At 41.4% G+C, this 22,532-nt stretch overlaps 1 protein-coding gene across 6 annotated transcripts in view; it reads right to left on the reverse strand.

Moving 5' to 3' along the window:
- lmx1bb (LIM homeobox transcription factor 1, beta b) overlaps positions 1-22,532 on the reverse strand; it is a 53,862-nt gene that overhangs the window by 30,476 nt on the left and 854 nt on the right. The window contains exons 1-7 of one of the 6 annotated variants that reach the window (XM_085909126.1): positions 21,980-22,061; positions 21,761-21,894; positions 21,346-21,491; positions 12,151-12,304; positions 11,979-12,038; positions 11,645-11,764; positions 11,212-11,398 (exon numbers count right to left, since the gene is read on the reverse strand). In XM_085909126.1, the coding sequence (XP_085765252.1) occupies positions 11,212-11,398; positions 11,645-11,764; positions 11,979-12,038; positions 12,151-12,304; positions 21,346-21,491; positions 21,761-21,803 (710 nt within the window). In that variant the 5' untranslated portion in view covers positions 21,804-21,894; positions 21,980-22,061. Of the gene's footprint in view, positions 1-11,211; positions 11,399-11,644; positions 11,765-11,978; positions 12,039-12,150; positions 12,305-20,403; positions 20,585-21,132; positions 21,675-21,760; positions 21,919-21,979; positions 22,062-22,532 lie in introns of those variants that run through there. The other 5 variants (XM_085909129.1, XM_085909127.1, XM_085909128.1 and 2 more) reach the window with 5 other exon arrangements.

Below are 22,532 nucleotides of genomic sequence, written 5' to 3' on the forward strand. Positions count from 1 at the left end.
TATACATATTCTTTTGGCTAAAACTTAAGACTGTGTTCTTCAAAGCCAAATGCGTGGATATAGTAAATAAAACAAATTGGGGACCTAGAAAGACGGGAATGTAACATTGCTGGGCAAAGTAAGAGTTTCCATGAGCATTTGCCAAAATACCATTAAATGTTATGGGCACACACAGCATGTTGGTCAGCACAGTGGGAGAATGACATCTTACACTGTGCAGGGCCTCATTTTGGACCGAGCAGACGGCTTCAAAAAGAACTTAACTGTCAGGGAAAAACAGCCTATCCACTTAAACAACGGGGAAAAAAAACAACTCACTGTGACATTAAACCAAAAGCAAAACATCATGCCTTTTGCATTGCGGATAGTTATGCAATATTATTTTACTATAAGCCACAACAAGCTGATCCTAATAAGGAGGCAAGGCCAAAAGGCTGTTAACAAGGAGAATCAGGTAGAATTCTATAAAAGTAATGATGCATGGCGGCAACACTGTGACAGAAATGATGGAGCTCCGCTGCCCATGAGAGATGGTTCAAAGGCACTCCAACACTTGTCAGCCACAGTTTATTACTTCCCTGAAATATCTGTAAAGGAGGGAACCATTGAGCAAAAGAAAACTGTTTTAGAGCTGGTGGTGTAAATCTCTTTTAATGCTGCTGCGTCGTAGTGCCGCTTCCAGAAACCGCTCGCTGTTTCTCCTTCCCCATGGTTCCCTCATTATACATTGTCTTGAAGAAATGGCTACCTTTTCACTTCACCCTCTCGAATATTGCAAACTGTAAGCACTTTCCAAAGTTCTAACTGCTGCCATTGTGTCTGCCAAGACTCTGTCAATTTCAGTTAGGTTTTTTTGCTCTTTTATTCCTGTGGCTGTTGTTAAAGGAGGCCACGACACAAAGCCAAACTTGTGATACACAGAAGCATGCTGTTAAAGTACAAACTTGATCTGGATATTTGTGATATCACGCGGCACGTTCTGGTGGCTACTGAGCGACTAAGTCAACTTCACTCAAAGTATCACCCCTTCGATCAAGCTTTGGATGTTTTTTTTTCGTGCCGAGAGGAAGGATTTAGACATGAGTCCTGAAGCCCTCCTCTAGCTCACCCCCAGGATAGGTTGGTTCCTAGTGGGATGTTTTTGTGTGGAGAGGCCAACTCTCTTTCTTATCTTCCTGTCATCTCTGTGGGACAGCGGGGCATGACTCCTTCTCTGGCTCCAGAGCCACAGGCTTCCCCTGGACACCAAACCGCTGTGCCTGGCTCCACACTCGTTTTGTGAGGGTGGTTGTTTAGGGTGTGTCAGAGCCTATTAGCGCCAGAATGTGTGAAAAAAGCAGAGCTGGGTGTAGCAGAATTTGTACAAAAAGAAACCGTTTTTATGGCTCATTTTGCTCGTCTTATGTGCCAGCAGCGCTGGCTTTACCACATTAGGTAGTGCAGGCGGAAATAAACTTTTGGACAATCATGAAAGAGTATGAAGGTCTGTTTGGTCTGTTCGGGATCTGCAGCTTACCTAAGACCATCTGAATTTTCTGAGTTGGTAAACCACAACCCACTGTATTATTTTATTATTGAATCAGATCAAATAAAGGGCACTTGGGAAAATTCAGAAAACCATTAACATATATTTTTGTCCAAGAAATGTCACCTGTATTTTTGTAGGTATATATTATTTAATAGTTATATATAGTTGTAGTTATATCGTGGTATAAAAAGAGCACCCTTTGAAAGACCGCAAACTTTGCTGTAAAATTGTAATCAAAATGAAAATCTATCATAAAATGAGGAATAGCATAATTTCTGAACGTTGTTCCTCAAATAGTTATTGAAGTAGGAAAAGTGTCACTCATGTGGGACAACATTAATTTGGAAGCAGGACTAATTTTGCTATGAATTTATAATACCATTGTGGCTAATGGAAACTGCAACTTATAGGGGTCTAAATTCATATTGTTTAGTTTTTCAAACATATTTGCCATAGACAGCTCCCGCATCTCTCTTTGTACTGTGCACTGACGCTTTTGACCTGGGTCCTGCAGCCGTGACCTCTGGTTAGTATCAGCAGAATGCAACTGAAAGCTGCCAGGTTGCCTCCGTGTGATGTTTCCAGGGAAAGATGGACCAATTAATCTGATTATAGTTGCAAATCCTCTGACATCTAAAGGACCTTACGCAGCCATGTGCAGTACAGATGTGTATGAGTCACTATGTACCTGTATGTATTATAGCGAAGGTATGGCACCATGTGCCGGGTAAAAATACACACTACGTTCTCTAAGATTTATGACAAACTTCAAATGGCATTTTGCAAATATGAATCAGTCTGATGAATGGGAATGGAATTGTTGATGTGAGAGATGTAAGAAGCCGTAACTGCATAGAAGCAAAAAAGTTCGGAGGTGCCAAATTGAAATCCGGGCTAAAATAGTAAATGGTCTGTCAAAGACTGCAGTCTGTTTGAAAACACAACACCCAAGCTCTGAATGGCTTTAAACAACCACTCTTCATTGGCATGGCTATACGAAACGGGAGATCCTTACAGTGTCAATCTTGAGATGCGAGCCAGTCACAGCTCCATGTCCCGGCAGGGCTAAGTGAATGTTTGTACCACTGACTGCGGCCGCCTATCAAGGGGTGCTGAGGAAGTGGAACGGGGAGCTGACAGACAGAGCCTGATACTGCACTCGGGTCCAATCCCCAGCAAACCCCGGTGCTGACAGCCAGGATATAGCACTCATCTACAGGCCACAGCCCAGACGCTGGGGCCCAGCGAGGAGAGGGCCGCTTGGCTGATGATAGAGACAAGAGGGTTACGGGGGCAGCAGAGGGTGGGGTACGCAATGGCGGTTTGGTGGCACGCACCGCATACCGACTCCGAAGCAACATGACCAGCAGGAGAATCCACAGACTATGTCGCCTGCTGCCAACAGTATGTCCAATTCTTGGCCAAGTGACAGACCCAGTTCACAAACACGCAAGCGGCAGCGCTCCTCACGCAGTCGTTCGGTTACACACACGCGAGCCATTTCACACAGGAATGCAAAACACATGATCAAATGAAGAGATAAACAGGCTGTATTAAGAAACTGCAAAGACACATTCAAGGCAGAGACGCTTTAGATGGCATTTTTCCTAAAACCATATTTCACGGTTATTTAGCAGACTCAGGTTTGCGGGGGAAACCGTTGAACGCAGTCATAACAGATGGTGACCTCACTGTAGTCTCACTGGCAGTATGTCATTACTGACATTAAAATTCACACAAAACATTCATCGAAAAAAAATTTGGAACATTTTTGGTCGCCAGATGAGTCGATAAACATGACCTCATCAAAACTTCAGGTCTTCTGGTATTTGTTGCAAGGCATATCCTTAGAAGTGACTGCGAGTCAATAAATAATGTCGTCTGAGTGTGTGCAGTGCAGAAGCACTACGGAGTGATGGAGGTTGAGAGGCCACTGGTGACCTCTGCTGCATGCTGCGAGAGGGCTCCGCTAGAGATGTCTCTCCAGCTGGGATCACAACACAACTTCGGAGCTCTGGTTTCACGGAACAGCTCCGGCGCACCCCTGTGTGCTTGGGCCTGCAGGGCTAACGTGAGACAGACAGATACTCGGGGGGCCACTGTGCTTACTCAGCCCACCTACTCTCAGGAGGAGGCTGCGACATGTATAGGGGCCAAAGATTGATTGGGGGCTCCTTGAGATGGCACATTTTGTTCTGAAGTGCTATGGTGGAGTTTGAGCCAACTGCACCTATTCCTGTTGAGCCATTGCACTCACAAACAAAATGATATGGCCAAAAGTATAAAGACAAAGCTCGTAATTGTTAGTTCTTCTTGAATATTAATTCTTTATCGTTCCAAGTTATTTTGAACAATTCTATGCTTTCGATTTTGTACTAAGAACTTGACTTGACCTTGGACCTCAATCCTATTTTGGATGAACAAAAAAAATAAATTGTAAACCAGGCCATGAGAGCCTATGCTTTAAGAATGGGGAAAAAAAACTTCACAGGCTTTGTGATAAAACATATTAATAGTAGATACAAACCAGCTTTGATTTCATAGCACGTTGAATTCTCATAGCCATCGACTTTGTGTGACCAAAAAGATCTGCAAGATGCCATGCACTCCCACAAAAAAATTCTTTGAAATCTTTTCCAAGTTTTATCCCTTTATCCATCAGCCTCTCAGAGGCACTATATCAGTTTGCAGGAGTTGGGAGTCCTGGAATTTCCCTCGAAGATGTATTTGAAGCAGCTTTCAGAGAAACATTAACCCACTGCAAACAAAAGGAGAAATGTAGAGGAGCGGGAGGAAGGACTAGGTGTGTACAGCAGGGGAGTAGGCCGTAGAATATCGGTATCCTCGGATGAAATTATTTTTTGGTTTCTCATGCCTGTTATGTACGTACAACATGGGCCTTCAGATGGCGGTTGCCTGGATGAGGCTCTGGGAGGAACCCTCATCTTCTGGACCCCCTACTCCCAACTCCCCCATCACCAAGGCTTTAATGCAGACTCTTCACATCTGCCTCGGCTTACATCAGCACCTACCCCATCATCTCTACCTCCCTCCCTCTTCTTCACTCCCCCATCAGGATCATCCAAATATTTCCCCTGGTTGCTTTTTGAAGCTTCCATGGGTCACGGGACCTTATGCACAAATCATGCTGGCTAGCTGTGGGGGGGCTGGTCACAGGGAGCGAAGTGAGTCAGACTCAAAGAAACCCAATCTGCACTCTTTTCTTACAGAGTTACTTTTCTTGCCAAGAAAGCCATCAACGGTAAGCACGCTGATGCTAACCAGCGTATTTTGAGAGCTGTCACTGTAGATGCCATCCTGGCAACAGATCGCAGCCGAATTCCCTAGCCACACCAGGCGGACAGACAGAGAGTAAATTCAGCGAGTCTGACAGCCTGCAATGGTTTAACATGGGGTTTAGCCCCAAATACATGCTCTGGGTTGATGTTGATGGATGGATAACCAAATCCATCTCAGTGTTGGCAAGAAAACATAGATGTCGGTTTTTACACTGTGACACCAGGCAGATATGATGCTGAATGATGAATGACTGACTGACAAACAAATGCAAACTTAAAGAATGCATACTTCTGTGAGCTTCTCATTAAAACAAACCAAATCAGACTCTAAGACTTATAGAAACACTACATCTAATTCCAGAGTGTAGAACAATGAGCCAGCATGAAGCGATCCTTCGACTTGCAGAGGAGATGCTTGGCAGGAATTTGCAGTGCTGGTTAAAATAATCACATTGGTCTCACTGCATCTGATCTGCAGTCTAACAGACTTCCAAACAGTTGAATGAGTAAATAAAGTGCCCCAAGGGACTCCCGCGGGAGATGGATTACCACAAGGGTGCGCACACAAAGGAGCTGATGCCCCACAACCCGATGTGAGCCGAAGACAAAAGCCAGCGCTGGACCTTGACCAGCGAAGCGGCAAACTTTATTAATCTCATCCTCGACTGAATTGCATGATTTTGCAAGTACGAGATGAGCATATCGTCTGCTCGGTGCAGGTACATGCTTGGAAATGAACTCCGTGCCTGCATGGATGCAAACACAAACGACACCGCTGCGTTTGTGCCGACATTTCATCATCACTGTTGTGCTTATGTCGGCGTGGACATGTCTCCGCTCGGGTGCATGGACCACATAAGATGCGTCTCATGCTCACTTGGCTGTGGAGGCCAGGTCTCAGGGGGCACTAAGGGCTGTGGCATTCTGTGGCCTGGCCCCATTCTTCCCTCTTTTTGGGTCTGACACAAATAAAAGGATTAGGAGCCCCCGTTTCCGTCAGACCCTCTATTCAAGACAAAGCTCTGACCAGCTTAGTGTCACACTTAATGATAAAAGTGCAGATCTCTGTCAGTCACTTTGGCGCAGGAATACCGGTTTTGGGGGGGCTAATCTCCTTTGATGAAGATTAAATGTTGTAAGGTAGGAAAGACAAAGAAATGTGTTTTGTAGGATCTGTACAAATATCTAGATTGTTAAACTTTAGAATGACGTTCAGCCAGCGAGACAAGCGCTAAAATGGAAGGTGAATGTGGGCCGGTGGAAGGATCGTAGATTACAGACAAAGAAGGGGTTTGGGGGGGGGGGGGGGGGGGTGTACACGCATATTTGCCCACACCCTCACCAAATGTGGTGTGCACATTGGCAAATGCACTGCTCTGCCCATTGCCATGTAGAACTAGAATGTGTGACATGAGTGTGAGAGTAAGCCTTGAGCACACAAGAGTCTGAATGCAGCACTTGCCACTGTGATGCCAGTCCTCTCTAGTGTATCTGTGAAAAGCCTACGTGTTGGAAAAACATTCCAGACTGGGATCACATATACTCGGCTGGGGCCAATAGCGACTGGTAGCCAGCAGCAGAGGCCGGGGCTCCATTTCTCATGCGCGTTTCAACGGCCCGCCTGAAGAAACAAGTGGGGGCAATTTCCAAACAAATGTGCCTCGCACATGAGCAAAATGAGACAAACGGATGTGAAATGTTATTGAAAATGCGGCAGAAATTTGCACCAGCACACCCGTGACAATATTAAACATGAAACATTTGAGTGCAGCCGCATTATAACATCTTAAGTCTGTGGATTTAAAAGTGTAAGTGGCAAATTAAGCGGCAAATGATCATTGAAAACATTTACTCAGAGAGATTCAGAAGCAGTATTTCACACATTTCGACAAAATCCAATTTGTAAATTACTTTTAATGGTTTGTGGTTGCTTTTCCTTTTTGTTATGAAAAGTTGTCATGCTGTGAAAATAAACCTGAAGGCCTGAGGACTTGGAGCCAGTAATGAAAATGACTCTGTTGCCAAGCCTAGGACTTTCTCTCTCCAGTGTCACTGATTAGCTTCCCTGATTGACTGACATGTCCCACTGGCTGCCTAACAGCCGGCTTTCGGAGATGAGGTTAAATTGTGGCTACCAACAAATTGCATGCTTGAGTTCCTCTGCACCCCTCCTCTATCATGCAGTGTAATGTGAGCACACCAAGCAGATCCCTCTGCAAGATCCTTCTCCTCCCCTGCACCCCTGCACCGACCAAGCCATCACACACACACAAACACACAGACACACAATGCCACACGGCCTTTTTTTTTTTCACATCCTTCGCCGCTAGTCTGGCCTCTAAAGTGGTGATGGCATTACCATGGCTGAGCCTCTGTGGCTTCACAAAGCATCCTGCAAAATGCTTTGTCTCCCAACTAGACACACATACATAAACACACACTATTACCCTGTATTTATGTCCACTGAAAAATGACAACATATACTGGCAATGTCTTCATAAGAATAAAACTTTCTATAAAAACATTTAATTTAACAATAGAAATATTTTCATTACCTTTTTAGATCTGGTGTCGCCTTTCTAATACCCTTAAACACAGCAAATCATATGTATTAAAAATATGAGAGAATTAATACTTTTTGCTCTCTCAATATCCCTTTTTTTTTTAATTTCACGTAATACCACTACAGGCAAACGCGCCTAAATTTGTGATATGGCAGAAGATGCGGTCCAGTGTGCTGCTTGGTCAGGCCGGGCCATGTTGACTTAGAACCCAATACTTCCTTAAAGAGGAACAGGGCCAGTTTAAGCTAGCTGCTCGCCGAGCATTAAAAATCCCAGCAAGCTGAAGCAATATTATGCAGCTTAGCTTTTCTAACATTACCCAAGAACAGTGCTTAAAAATAAAATTGTATCCTTTATAGAGTAAATTATGAAAAATCAAATGTGAAAAAAAGGTCTTCCTCAAAGGAACAAAGATCAACTTGGAAAAATGCTTGGTTGTTTTTAATCGCAAAACGTAGGACCGTCTTTAATTAACTATAAAACTATCCTGCTGGGAAGACAACACAAAGAGCATCTATTTTTTTGCTTTTTTTTTTTTTTTATCTTTAGTTGTTGGTCTATGGGCAATAGTATGTACACAAGTCGCACGGGAGTGTCCTGGACTGAATGAAATACACACACACGTGCGCACACACACACACACACACACACACACACACACACACACACACACACACACACACACACACACACACAGTGGAACAGCGAACACAGAAAGCCAGCCGTCAGCATCTACCCAGCACCACTGCTGCAGCGTCACAAGCTCAGCTAATTAAAAAACAACAAGTTCACAGGAGGCTACTCCAAACAGTTCTAAAAAGGCAGCTCTCAGCACACTTGGGGATTGTCCAGCATGCATGGGAGGTGAGACCGATTCTGGGAGCTCCACTTTTATGGCTTCATCACTGTTGTTTTGATCTACTCCTTATACTCATTTGACCTGATTTGAAATTTGGCTTACGTTTGGATAAAAAAAAAAAATGTCTGGCATTCATAAATGTTGTTGTTGCCACTTTCGGCTTTTTTCATCAAGGGTCACTACAGAGAAAAAACGGTTTGACACTAAAATATAATCATGCATTTCAATACATCCAGAATAGCTGGCTCTAAGATATTTGTTGTAATATGATGAGGGTTACATTTGTAGATATAGCCCATGGCACTTCCTAACGAGGCAGTCTATTACAGGGGTGTTGCCCAACACCTCGGCCCACTGATGGCCTCACTACATGGATGCATGGTTAAAGGAAAGGTCCCTCTAGGGAAATGATCTCATTTCTAATGATGCATGATTGACCTGCGAAGACCAGGCCGCAAATACAAAGTCTCTCAGGGTAGTGTAATTCCAGCGCCCGTCTCGTACAAGCTTGTTGCTGTCGACGGCTCTAAACGTGGTCATATTCACCCCCAAATAAGATTTTATTTTGTGTCTCCTGTTTGAAAGTATATAAAAGACCCGAGCTCTGTTGAAGTACATTAAAATCCTATTTGCCAATTTTGATGAAAAAAGAAAGCGGTCAAACATAATTTGCCTTCACATAAATTTCAAATTTAGGTCAATACAGCAACAATAAACATGGGTCAGTGGCATGGTGTTAAAAAAAAAAAGACAGAAAAAAAAAAAAGAAAAACATATGGGATAAAAGGATAATAAAATCCAATCTTGTTACTATATAATTGCACTATATGGAGCAAGACAGGTTGAACTGTGTTGGTGGGAGTTTTAATCACACGGTACACAATTGTTTTCCCCTGTTTACACTTTAAGCTGTACCAAAGGTGTGAAAAAAAGAATGCTTGCCAATTCCTTGATTTATTATAGTTGGTGAGAGCTGATTACGGACCATGAATCAGTTGCTGTAGGAATGTAATTAGGCAGGAGAACCTAGAACGCTAGGAGCTCTCCTCACAGCCCCAGGCAGTTTGTGGGCTGACAAATGCATCTTAAATGGGTGTCATAAAAGTCAAAAAGGTGCCAATTACATCCTTAAATATCCCATCACTGCAAGTGGAATAAACAGGAAAAGAGAGAACGGTCTGTCTTTGTACGCGAGTGTGTGACATGCGGACCGGACCCTCCGCTTAGCTTTTTACCATAAACGTGGAGGAGTAGGGGATTGAAAAGTGTACGGTGAATTAAAAGATATGTTGAATAACAGCACGTGAGCGCATGATGGCGCCCAGCGGGTTGTTGTTGTTCTGCCAGGCTCGGCTCTGATTTGATGTGCCACACAAGCTGACACCATTCCCAACAATGGTAGCAAGGACAAAGGGAGTTGTTACCATTTAAGAGGAGGATCCAATACACTTGTATAAAATGCTCTTTAGAAACACACTGCTACAACTACAAATAGGCCTTGGTTAAAAAAAAAGAGGAGAACTGAGGAAGAGATCCTTGTCTCGCTCTCTTTCCCTCCCAGCTTCCACCACCTCTGAGCGTTAACGCCATGACTCTGGTATCCCATAGTTACTGCTATGATTTTTACCCCCTATTGTTATCCCACAACTACACTGTGACAAAGCTGCTTGAATGGCACACACGGCAATGGATGTAACTCTTTGTTGCTTGCAAGGTGTCTAGCAGGGAGCCACCATGTCCCAGTAATGAAAGTAGATTTGTTAAAAAGGCCGCAGACAAAAAGGTGAACATTTGATGACAAGCATGAAAAGCTCCATGCAATGAGAAACTATAGGGTCGTCAAGGCCCAAAAAGCACTGTTAAATCTGTTACCAGACCGCAATACCTGCTTCAATGCTATGTGATCAATGTAACAGCAATTAAAAAAAGTGTATATATATATATATATATATATATACATATATATACATATATATATATATATATATATATATATATATATATATATATATACATACATACACACATACACACACACAGAATAGCACATTAAAATAGTAAGTGTAATAAAAGGTCTGTATTTAATTATATTTGCTTTGCTGTCTAAAGACATGATCAAATCAATCATCAAATCACTGCGACTGCAGTTGTAATTACACAAATGTAAAATTTCATTCTTTTTTTCAATGGGAATCTCTCAGTCCGACAGTAATTAGTAAACACCATCAAGTTATGCATTCTATCGTGTCTAATTATGATGCTTTGTGTTAGGAAGTCCACATAGTCATAATCGGCACGATGTAAACATTTTAATGACTCACATGCATCTTTTATTTGGCGCATGTTAAAACTAATGAGGAAATGCAATTCAGTGTAATTAAAACACACACATTTATGCAAACGTAAAATAACTAATACACTACTGACTTGAAATTTTACTACAGATTTCGAGGTAAATTAATATACAAAATACTGGTTTTAGAGAGGCAAGATTTTCTTTCATTTTAAATTGCATCATGAACTTGGAAACGTAAAGAATAATGAACTCAGGATTCCTGTATAGTGTTGGGCCGGTGTATGATGATGACATTTTTTGTTCTTCAATAATAATAATAATAATAATAATAATAATAATAATAATAATAATAATAAATAAATGTCTCAAATGCATCTGAGTTTTAGAGCAGGCCTACGCAATTGCAGATGTTTTGTATATTTCTAAGACGGCAATTGTAGAGGTTTTGTATATTTCTAAGACTGCTCAGCATACATTGTTTTTTATTATTTTTATTTTTAGATTAGGTCTATTAAAATGTCACACGTGGTTTAGCGCATTTCCCGAAAGATGCGTTCAACACATGACTCCCTAGCAGGCCAAATTGTCACGAAGCATCACCAAAACGCGCTCGCACAAAAAAAAGGAGCAATTAAAGAGGGAACAAAAAAAAAAGCAGTTCTTACTGTTGGTAGTCGTGCTTGCAGTAAAGTTTCCTTTCTCTGAAGTAGCAGCTGGTGATGAGAGGCTGTTGACACACTGTGCACTGCAAACACTCCTCGTGCCACGACGACTCGTTGACCCTCATCAGAAAGCGGTCAGAGATGGGACGGTGGCAGCCTTCACACACGGCCTGGTGGTGACAGTCTGTCCCTGGAAACCAAAGTCAACTTTAGTGGGAACATCCAATTGCACGTGTATCAATGCACAACGTGGCTTTAAATTCAAAAAAAGAAAAAGAAAAAAAGTCCCACGCGGTTTCAGTCACCCATCCAATTAAATGTCAGGATGCACCCGACAATTAACGCAAATTAAAACTATAATTGCAATTTCAGTGGCGTGACATATTTTTCTAATATATATATATATTTTTTTTTCTTTCTTTTTTAACTGACTCACCGAGCATAACACCCAGCGCTTGTCCCGATCGCAGCGGATGCTCTTCTATTTTTATGCCGTCCAACATGATGCGCGTCTCGGATTGTTCCCCCACGGGGAGTCGTTCGATTGACACAGGACCTGTTGCAAGATCCATAAGAACACACAGACACACACACAACGGGCGCCGTCAGGAAAATAGTCCGACAACCCGATCGCTCACAAAGCGGCCGTGATCGGAACCTGTTGAGCCGCAGCCACCACGACTTTGAGAGACCATTAAAACATCCACCATGGTCGTGAGTGTATATACGTCAGAGATAGAAAATAAATGCACAAAAGCGCTCGCTGTCACCTGTAAAAATCAGAACAGAAGACGCGTTTACGTGTTCTTCGAGAGCCGAGCGCTTCGGAGCTGATTTGAGGATCCAATCAGAGTTCGTCCAAGGAGAAAAGAGCAGACAATGAGGTCCAAAGACAGCAGAGTGGAGATGTCCCGGCACCAACCCATGCAGGAGCTTGCTTACTTGCTTGCTTGTGTTCGTGTTGCTGTTCAAGTCTCACATCGTGATTGAGGCGAGTGGAACCTCCCACTCGTGCATGCATGGCTGCACTTTTTTCACTCCCCATCAGGAATTGGGATGCTATTGGAGCACTGTGCAGTGAATCCACGCAGGCCAACTGCAACACATCAACAATAACATTGCACTAAATAATGATCAGCTCGATAATAGATCGGACAAGCCTGTAGTACAATTACCTTATCTCACGCTTAAACAAAAACGAGAATTTAAGTTTTTTTTTAATCTAGAAAATAAGTCAACTTTAGGGTGATAAAATATAAAATCATAAATGTCCTCGTGCGTAATTTATACTTATAGGGCGCACGCGCGCGCGCGCGTGCGTGCGTGTGAGAACATCACATGGTTTCTTAGGTCTTTTGCGGATTGTTTCCACTGCAAGTTGCTCACTCCTGTTTGGGGATGCACCTGGTGATCAGAGGTGATAACCGGAGGATGGAGCCATGGATGACCAACAAAATTCATCAACGTCGAAATAATACCACTAAAACTACTACTACTAATAATAATAATAATAACAATAATAATAATAATAATAATATGGACGAAAGATCAAAACATTTCATCATAAAAAGCCATTTTTTGCCATCATAGAACATTTTGTATAGTTAGATATTATTACACGTTATTTTAGTCTGCTTGTATATATATAACAGCGCAATACACGCAGCGAATTGTTTAGAATTACGTAATTTACGTATTTTTTTTCTTTAATCCAGGAACACAATTTAACCACACGCAGGCCAGTGCTCCGACACTAACACAAATGAATTATAATCGATTTCCGTGTATAGAAAGGAAAATGCACGTATCGAAATAAAAGTAAAATTAGCGGTCTAGTTGCAATTATTAGACATTTTTATTTTTTATTTTTTTGCAAACAAAAAATATAGCCTATACTAGCCTATTTATGAGTAAATCACGATATGGAAAAGAATGCAAACATGTTGCTTTAGGACTATACAAACAACAAGAATGTGCAGCTACTACTAACACTACTACTACTACTACTACTACTATTACTTCTACTACTACTATTACTACTAACACTACTAATAATAATAATTATTATAATTATTATTATAATGATAATAATAAACGAATGCAGATAAAGCTGTGAATTAAATACAAGCCTTTGTGAGGGAGCTGCAGAGTGAATAAATCTTGTTTTTCGAGGCCTTTGTAGAGCATCCAGGCTGTGACCTGCAGCCCACTTCAGAAGTGGAGCAGATTGGTGGGCGCGCTCTCTGCTGTTCACATTAAGAATTGCAGGACTAATCCGAAAAGACTTGACTATAGCGCAATAATTTAATAAGAACGTGCAACGTTAATGGTTTCATTGATGGTCACAGATGCGCTTCTAAAATTGCATCGGCCACCTGACAGTCATAACGTCGAGTCCCTTATTTCCAGCACTTTAGTCAGGGGCTGATTCCAACCTTTCACTATATTAGATTATGGTACCACCGAACAGCATTGGAAGCTGGACATTATCAATATATTTCAATCAATACACTTGAAAAACAACCACATATGGAGGCTGCCTTCATACACACGTATACTCACAGGCATTCAACTCTGCAGGTCGCTTGTGTGAATGGGATCATTAATTCAATAAATCAATCGTATTTTAATGAGCCCCTGTTTGACAAGCCCACGCTCACTTAAAACAAAAAAGAAAAAAACATGTAGCAGCAGTACCAGCAGGTGTGGGAAACACAACTAGAAGTTCTTGCTAAAGTTGAAACATAACGCCCTGCAAGCAGCCACAACTACAGTTATGTTGCGTGCAGCCTGAAGGTAAGAGATGTAGTTTGTATCATACAGTTTGAAGAGGCAGTGCACAACTGCGTGTGATGAATATTATACATTTAAATTCATGCACCTGCATGCTGATTTTAGAGACTGTCATTCTCATTATTAGGCTATTTTAAATCTGACGGTGAAATACAAATTTCCGATCATGCAGTGTTTTAAGAGTAGTGTAGAAGATTTAGCTTGCTTGCTTTAAAGTGTAACATTTTGTTGAAGATGTCGCATCCAAAAATCGTCGGTCAACCATTCGATTAAAACAATTGCATACGCAATAAAAATACGAATGTTATTTACAAATAATGTGGGATGTTAAAATTATTTATAAATAACAACATTCCTAATTTTAAGAGTCCATGCACTGCACCGTGCAAAAAACGTCAAACATATACAAAATGCGGTCATGTTAAAATACATTTAAAAACGTGCAACGTAAAACGGGATAACGGTTTTTATTAGGGGACTGGCTTATTTAGACCAATAATTAAATACAATTTGGCAAATTATATGGGTTCCACAAAGGACCAAGTCAATTATCGAAACCTAAATTTTGGAGCAAGAATTTGAGATATTGATGTTTAAGATCATTGTGGTTTATTTATTTATTTATTTATTTAATGACAGTATATATGGCAGTATTTGTGACAGTTTTGGTGAGAACAAACATCATTCAGTCGTTTTGGCATGTTGCACTAAACATCTTAAAAGCAGATATTTTATAATGGGCAGACATCTAAACATTTAAAAGCTCAAATATATATATTATTTTTATCATGATTATTTTTGCACATTGTTGTGAAATGATACAAATAGGTCCTGAAGGAAAGCATTTTCTCAGTGGAGAAAAGAGCTGTGGAGGTTTCCACGGCTCTTATCTCGTCGCTGATCAGCGCTGATGCCTATTGGAGGGCGCAATTGGTGACGATCAGCTGTAATTGGATCAGTCTTTCGCGGAACTCACGGAACGTGCAATTTTAGCCATTTTACGGAACATATAAGACCGCAACGACGTTCTGCCAAACTGGGCCCATTGCATGCATGCCAGTCGGATCTTCAGTTCCCTCTCACCTGGTTTTGACTGGGGGAGGAAAACATTTTGGAATCACAAATGCGGTTGAATTGATCACCATGCTGACAGGGTTATTTAAAATAAATAGTTTGCCGTAAGGCAAGAGAAAACATGCAGCTCGGTGCTCCCTCTCAATCATGCGCGCTGTTCTGCTTTCATTCTCCAGAAGTGCCTTCACTGGATACAGGCTCAAAAATGTTCTCCGCCTACGGATTAGGCAAAATCACTGCCAATAGACACCTCTATTTATTCATGATCAACTGACAGAATCCTGGTCAAGTGAGCTCGCATGTGATTCCAGCAAAAAATATTCTTATTATCAATAATAATAATAATAATAATAATAATTGTACACAAAACCATGACGTCCTATGCATTTCAATTGATATCCATATGATCATCTCAAAATAAAAATTGTAAAATGTGAAGACGCGCATTTTGTGTTACTACTCATAATTTATTTATCAGGAATGATAGTCTAATTATAGCCGCAAAGTGCACTCAAACATTAATTAAAGAACAAAATATTGCTTTACTAACTATTTTGGTGGAAAATAAGATATGCTATACAGTATTGAGTGTTATGAGATAATGTGTTGTGTGTTTTCTTGTTTGACTTACCAGTTTACTGTAAAAAAAATAAACGTTTTAAATAAACATGATGATAAAGCTCCTAGATTTTGTCTGATGACAGTGACTTCCTTTAATACCTGGATTTAAAATGACAACGTTATTTGAAGATAATAACCCGGTGTCCTAATTACAACATTGCCTCCTGGTGGGCAAAAATGGATAATACAACATAGTGCTACAATTACACTACAATACAATATCATACCGTGCATCTTTATTTATACAACACTTTCACAACCAGTGGAACATCTTAAGTGAAGTCTGTGCAGATTAACCTTTGTCAAAACTTAAAGTACTAAGTAGAACCAAGGCCAAACGTAATTCATACACACAGTATGAATAGTCAGTTTAATATTTGGTTTATTTCGGATTCCCCCTCAATATTCATGCATTTTTAATAGGACAAAACGGTGAAATATTGAAAAAAAAAAAAAAGAAAAAGAAAAACTAAACATAAAATATGACGTAATATGAATTCTGTGGAGGTAGTTGGACAAATGAATGAGTTCAATAATGCTAATGTTTTATAGGTCTTTAAATCATAAGTCACTTGCAGTTTGAAATGGATTAGTCATTCTGAGGTTACACGACAACGACACATGAAACGGTCCATACAGACAGACAGACAGACAGACAGAAAGACAGACATGCATACATACACACACACACACACACACACACACACACACACACACACACACACACACACACACACACACACACACACACACACACACACACACACACACACACACACACACACACACACACACACACACACACACACACACACACACACACACACACACACACACACACGCAATGATGATAAAGAAACATTGAAATACTAGAAATACCATTTGTCATACATAGAAACTCTAAAAACATTCAAATGTATTCGTGCCAGTTTTCAGGGAAAATCAAAAATATAATTAGCAACAAAAGGAAACACGTTACAAATCATGAAGTTTCATTTGTGGCACAATGATAAAGATATTTTGACATACAAAGTGTGAAAAAGAATACTTTAAATCCTTTTGTTTTCTTTTAAACAATTACAGTATTGCCTTTTGAACAATAACAACTACCAAAATTTAAAATAATTGTATCGGTGGAATTAATTGATTTTTCAAAATAAATGTTTCTAAGCTTCCCATGGTTTTGTATTATTTTTTTTAAAGTTATGGAACACTTCAAATTTATTGTACTACAGTATTTACCACTGGGGTGTATTTGACACATAAAATAAAAAATAAAAAAAAAACAGAAGTGATGAAATTTATCGGGTTCAGAATCCTAAATGAACTGAGAATAATTGTGCCACCAATACAATCTTTGGGATGTTCATCCATAAGTCAGTGGAACACCTTGACATGTGCACCACCTATTTCATAGCAGTCACGCATGCCTGACCAAGATCTGACAAAATTTCGAGAGTCACTGAAGCACATGCGTTTCTGATGCCTTCTTCAAGCATAGGGAGATCCCGAGGCCTTCATCCATAGGCTTTCAACAAAAAAAAAGTCTCATGGCGTGAGATCAGGTGAATGGGAGCCCAATTTCATGGGAACACATCATTAATTCACCAATCCGGGAACTGTGACGAAACCTAATGCGCTGGGACAGTTTGGTCCGTATGCTTCAGGAATTCTGTGACCCAAACTGTCAGCTGCAGCTATCATGCAGCAAGTCATTTTCCAACAAAATGATACCCCGCTGATAATGCCTTCACAATACCACAAGTACACACATGCAAACACGATAGCCAAACAAACCTCTATCTGAACACGTACGGAAAGACCTAAATAATTTCAGACAAAATGGACCCCTGGGCTCCAAATGCCTCCAAGATACACACACCCACGTGAAATCTGATTTTCTCTGACTGTTGATGAGTGCCTTAAGAATCTTAAATCTCTCATATAACAATATGCACCAATGAGGTGTTAAGTGGAGGGACCACACTAAAACAAAGCAAGGCAGTACTCATTGAGGACTTTGAGAAAACATTGTAAAAACGATGGAACACCAGCATGGGCTACTGTGAGAAATGTAGCTTTTGATTTTAAATTTAGGAGGTCTCTTTGCCCAAAAAAAAGTTTACTTAAAAAAAGGGTAGAAGAAAGTTAAGACTGCAGAGGGGTCGGGAGCACGATTTTAGGATGTAGTATCCCAATGACGAAAAATGTGACCTTTGCTATGCTGCTAATTTGCAATGCATACATTCTTTTAGAGAAATAAAACCAATTCATGTTCAACCAGACTGCATAAAAGTGAGTGGTTTTTCAAATACTTTCCCCCTTATGTTAACTGGGTGAGGAAGATGCCCATCCCACAGTGATGCGAGCAGTTTTTTTTTTTCCTGCTTCTGTTGCTCATTCAGGGTTCACTTGGTGCAGTTCTGGAACCGCGCCAAATGTTAAGTGCCTTTAGACAACTTGCGTTGAGATTTGGCGGTGTGTAGATGAAATAGAAATGACGTTGAATTAAATTAGTTAGCTAGTTAGCTATATATAAAAAAAAAAAGTGTTACTCTACTACAAACTAAACCCACAATAATAGACAAATACTTTTTGCAATTCTTATTCTACATTCCAACACTACACTGTATTTGGAAAATCATTTTATATCATATGTAACTTAATAATACAAAATCAAAATTCATTTTGAGAGAATATTTTGCAAAGACAAAAGGGAACTTTAACAACAATTTGACATGTTGTGCATGCGTCCGTAAAAATGCAACTATGTCTAAAGAAGGTAGAAACCTCCCAGATGTTTCGCAGCTGTTTGTATCTGATGGTGAAGATCCAGACAGCATCTGTCACAGGCTCAGGCCATTTCTAATCTGTCCAGAACATTGGGCAGAGAGTACTAAAAACCCATCACGTGCTGAGTGCCGCTCAGCTCCCAATGTGCTCGCCACTGGCTCGGCTGGCTTCAAGTTAAAAATTAAAGAAGGAGAAGAGAAGAGATGTCTTGAGCTCAGCCTGACACATGGGAAGACTATTTTAATCACACCATTTCCCTTTTAAACTCTTATGAGTGGAGTGAGGGTGATGGCTTTGAGGAAAAAAACGGAACAAAAAAAACAAAAAACAAAGGCTAACTGAAGTTATGAGGGCAGAGCCCCTCAGGCAAGAGACTGGAGCTTTGAACTAGAGGTCCAACACAGCTTATTGAGGTCAAGATCTGGCAAACACCAAGCAGAACTAACATCACTATAATCTGGACACAAACAACATTTCGAGCCGTAAGTAATTTTTATGAAATTACTTCTATATGGTACGAAATAAAGCTACTCTGTGTATCCAAGAGAAATTGGATAGAAATAAACTATGTCTAAATGTAATTAATGCACAGTATTACAGTATCTTCAAACTGGAATATTTTCCAGAAGTACAAGAGTAAGTAATATGTTCTTGCACACAAATCCATACATTGGAAGATTGCACAACAATAATGAAGCATGCCAAAACACACAAATACAACAATTTCCCAGAAAATCACACAATTTGGCGTAACAAGGAGAATATAGTTATTTCCATAAAACTAGAATGATTTTTTTTCAAGTGCTTCCACACACGAAATGCTACTAATTGTATTGTGATCATTATCATTTACCCCTCCCCCCCTTCCTCCATTTTATTTCGAGAACAAAACACCACACACAGGAAGAAAATCTCGAATTCCAATCTCGCTATGGCCGCTGCCAAATTTCACTTGACACAGCGCTGACACGACTGCACCTCCGAGATGTGTTTAGCTAACATTCTAAGTTTAGGAATGTCTCTGGATTTTTCCCTTCCTGGGTTCATGCGCCTAGTTACCAGCCGGTCAACCTCGTGGCCTTGTGAACTGACCCTGTCCTCCCTCCGTGGTTTGAAAGAAAAAGAAACCCAACTCTCAGGGGAGAGCTCTGACTAACAAGAAAACTGCTGGCCCGAATCTCTCAGAAGTACTGTGTTTTCCCACCGGACCACTTTCAGCTTAATAAACATCTTAACTAGCCAGAGGTCCCGCGGGAGCTGCTGGGAAATCCTCTGGGCAGCCAGAGCTCAGGAGCTGGCCCTTTATTGCATCCAGGTGGCTGTTAAGAAATGCTGGGCCGCCATTAATGTCAAATAAAATGCAAGTGGCACCTTCGAGGGTGGACAGGGTCAGTGCACCTGTCTATGGACGAAAGCTACACTGGCACCTCCCACCCCCATGTCCAAACAGTTTGATGTCACAGTCTTGCTGTGCTTTGTCACAACAAGTCTGCTGCCTAATGCAATCAAATGTATGCCAGGGTCATAGGCATATTTTGTTTGACCTCTGCCAACTACTTGGCTGTTCAGTCGAGGAAGGCTATCGAAAGGGTCCCTCATTAGGGTACTTTCTGTTTGTTTCTGCCCACACCAGCCTACTGTAGTATGTGCACGGTGCTTGATCTGGACAAGAGCAAAAAGGGCTAATTGTCCTGCAGGTTGTGGAAAGACCTGCAGGGTGATCAAGCGCTTTGATCAGACTTAAAAGGAGTTAATTGATTTCTGTGTTACAAGAGCCGGCCGGAGGCGGGGCAAAAGATGCTTGCTGGTCATTTGACAGAATATCTTTGAGGGGGCTGCGGCGGGGAGGGGATGAAGAGAGAGATCACCTCACACCCGACTACATCCTCGCTCAATTCTAATAATTTGACTCACATGTGGTGGCCGCAGCATGGCAGGGGAGAGTGTGGGGGCTGCATTGGGGAGGAGGAGGATCCGCGTTCTGGGAGATCACTCATGTAACCTCACATTTGATGTCTCGTTGGAGTGCAGCCAGGAGGCTTGTTGAGGTGGCGGCGGAGCAACGACCACACGGCTAACCTCTCACTTGGAGTCTCTGTGGGACATGCCGACCACGTTAGATGATGTCAGAATGTAAATAGAGAAGCAAGGGTCTTCTGGAACTCCATGACAGAAATGGCTTACAGGCGATTGTCTCTGGGCGCATCCTAACATATTTATATCATCATTATTGTGTGACTAGTGAGACTTTGAGACGTTATTTGGGACATTATTATTCTTCTCAACCTAAACACTTCATTTCTGACATCAATATTTTTTTATGAACTGAAAGGCTCTGATAATGATTGAACCAGATCAGCAACATTCCCATAAAGTCATGTCAAAACATTTACATGTATATGTGTCCCATGTGCTCACTCTCTTGTCCTCATGTATGGGCTCAGAACCACAAGAGGGCATAGTTGCATGGAACCTGCTCATTGCTTTTGAAACAAATTTCAAAATACAATGCCACCTTTTACAATGCATTCGGTGATCAAGTTCGTACCTCAACTTGCTTGAAAATTAAGTAAAATTACCAAACTGAAATATCATTGATCCATTTCACCTCCTTATAAATATGCATCTTTTAAAATGACATACCTCCCTCCCAATAAATAACATTTTAGGAAATTCATTTTCTGTACAGCTTGTCCCCACGGGGGTAGCGGGCGTGCTGGAGCCTATCCTAGCAGTCATCGGGGACACCGGACACCCCGAACTGGTTGCCAGCCAATCGCAGGGCACATAGAGACAAACAACCATCGGCACTTGCACTCACATCTTTGAGCAATTTGGAGTGCTCAATCGGCTTACCATGCAGGTCTTTGGGATATGGGAGGAAACCGGGGTTCCTGGGGAAAACCCACACAGACATGGGGAGAACATGCAAACTCCAAACAGGGAGGGCTGGCGGTGGAATCGAACCTGCACCCTCTGAACTGTGAGGCGGACATGCTGACCTTATGTAAAACAAATACACACAAAAAAAAAACAATCAAATAATTGGCTGTTCTCCTAGATTTTGAGCATATTGGGTTCATTTTACCCAAGATTGGGTTATTTATTCTTGACCCACCAGACTGAGTTTTGAGATGGGATTTGGGTTGGTTTAGCTATTCCATCCAGCTTGGGTTACTTTTGATCTGGCAGTTTTAAGAGTGTCATGATAAAACATGTATTACATCAGCATGTCCCACCATGCACGAAGCTCGGACAAACACAAACTCACCACTGTAGATGTTCAGTGGCACCCACATGATTTGTTGCATCATCTGCTTGTGACTTTGTTAGCTGCGTGTGCAGGTCTGGTCAGGACCAGTTTTGACAGGCGTCCTGCCTTTCCTCCTTCACCTCTATCTGTCTCTGGTCACCCAAGTGCAGGGGGAAACAGGGCCGTCAGAGGGAGAGTGGCAAGCTAAGCCCGTCTTAACACGGCATCTCAAACCACCTCATAAATATGGGCTTCCTTTTCCAATTTCCAGGCAGCCCATCCACCCCTGTCTACATGCTTGCACACCGCTCCGTGTCATGCGCTCGAGTGTGAGTGTAAAAATGACCACGGGACATCTGGCATACTTGAAGAGGGTGGAGCTTTGATGTGTAGCTCAACAGTTCAGCTCAGCTTCAGTGAGCCAAACCCTCTAAAACAACACTTCAGCCGCTGAGCCACAGGTAGGCCTGGTTGGTCAGAGATACGAGCAAAAAAAACTTTTAAAGAACATATCTGCCAGTTGCACAACAGCCTTCAATTATCTCTTTGGTCTTTCAATTTCTTCCCAGAACAAGCACACACATACTCACACAACTATTTTAATTTCCAAGTGTGGTCCAAAAGCCATTATTTGACTTATCATACAGGCGTGAATAGAAAATGAAAACCATCTGTGGTAGCTTTTTTTTTTTAAATTTTTTTTAAGGGGTTATTCTAGGCACGCAGCTCTGTGAACACTGTTTCTATGTGCCCATCTGCAGACTTGTCTTGTTTTCACCCGGTACTGCAT

Source organism: Syngnathus leptorhynchus, chromosome 4 (genome assembly GCF_054491065.1).
Source record: "Syngnathus leptorhynchus isolate UIUO chromosome 4, UIUO_Slep, whole genome shotgun sequence".
NCBI lineage: Eukaryota > Metazoa > Chordata > Actinopteri > Syngnathiformes > Syngnathidae > Syngnathus > Syngnathus leptorhynchus.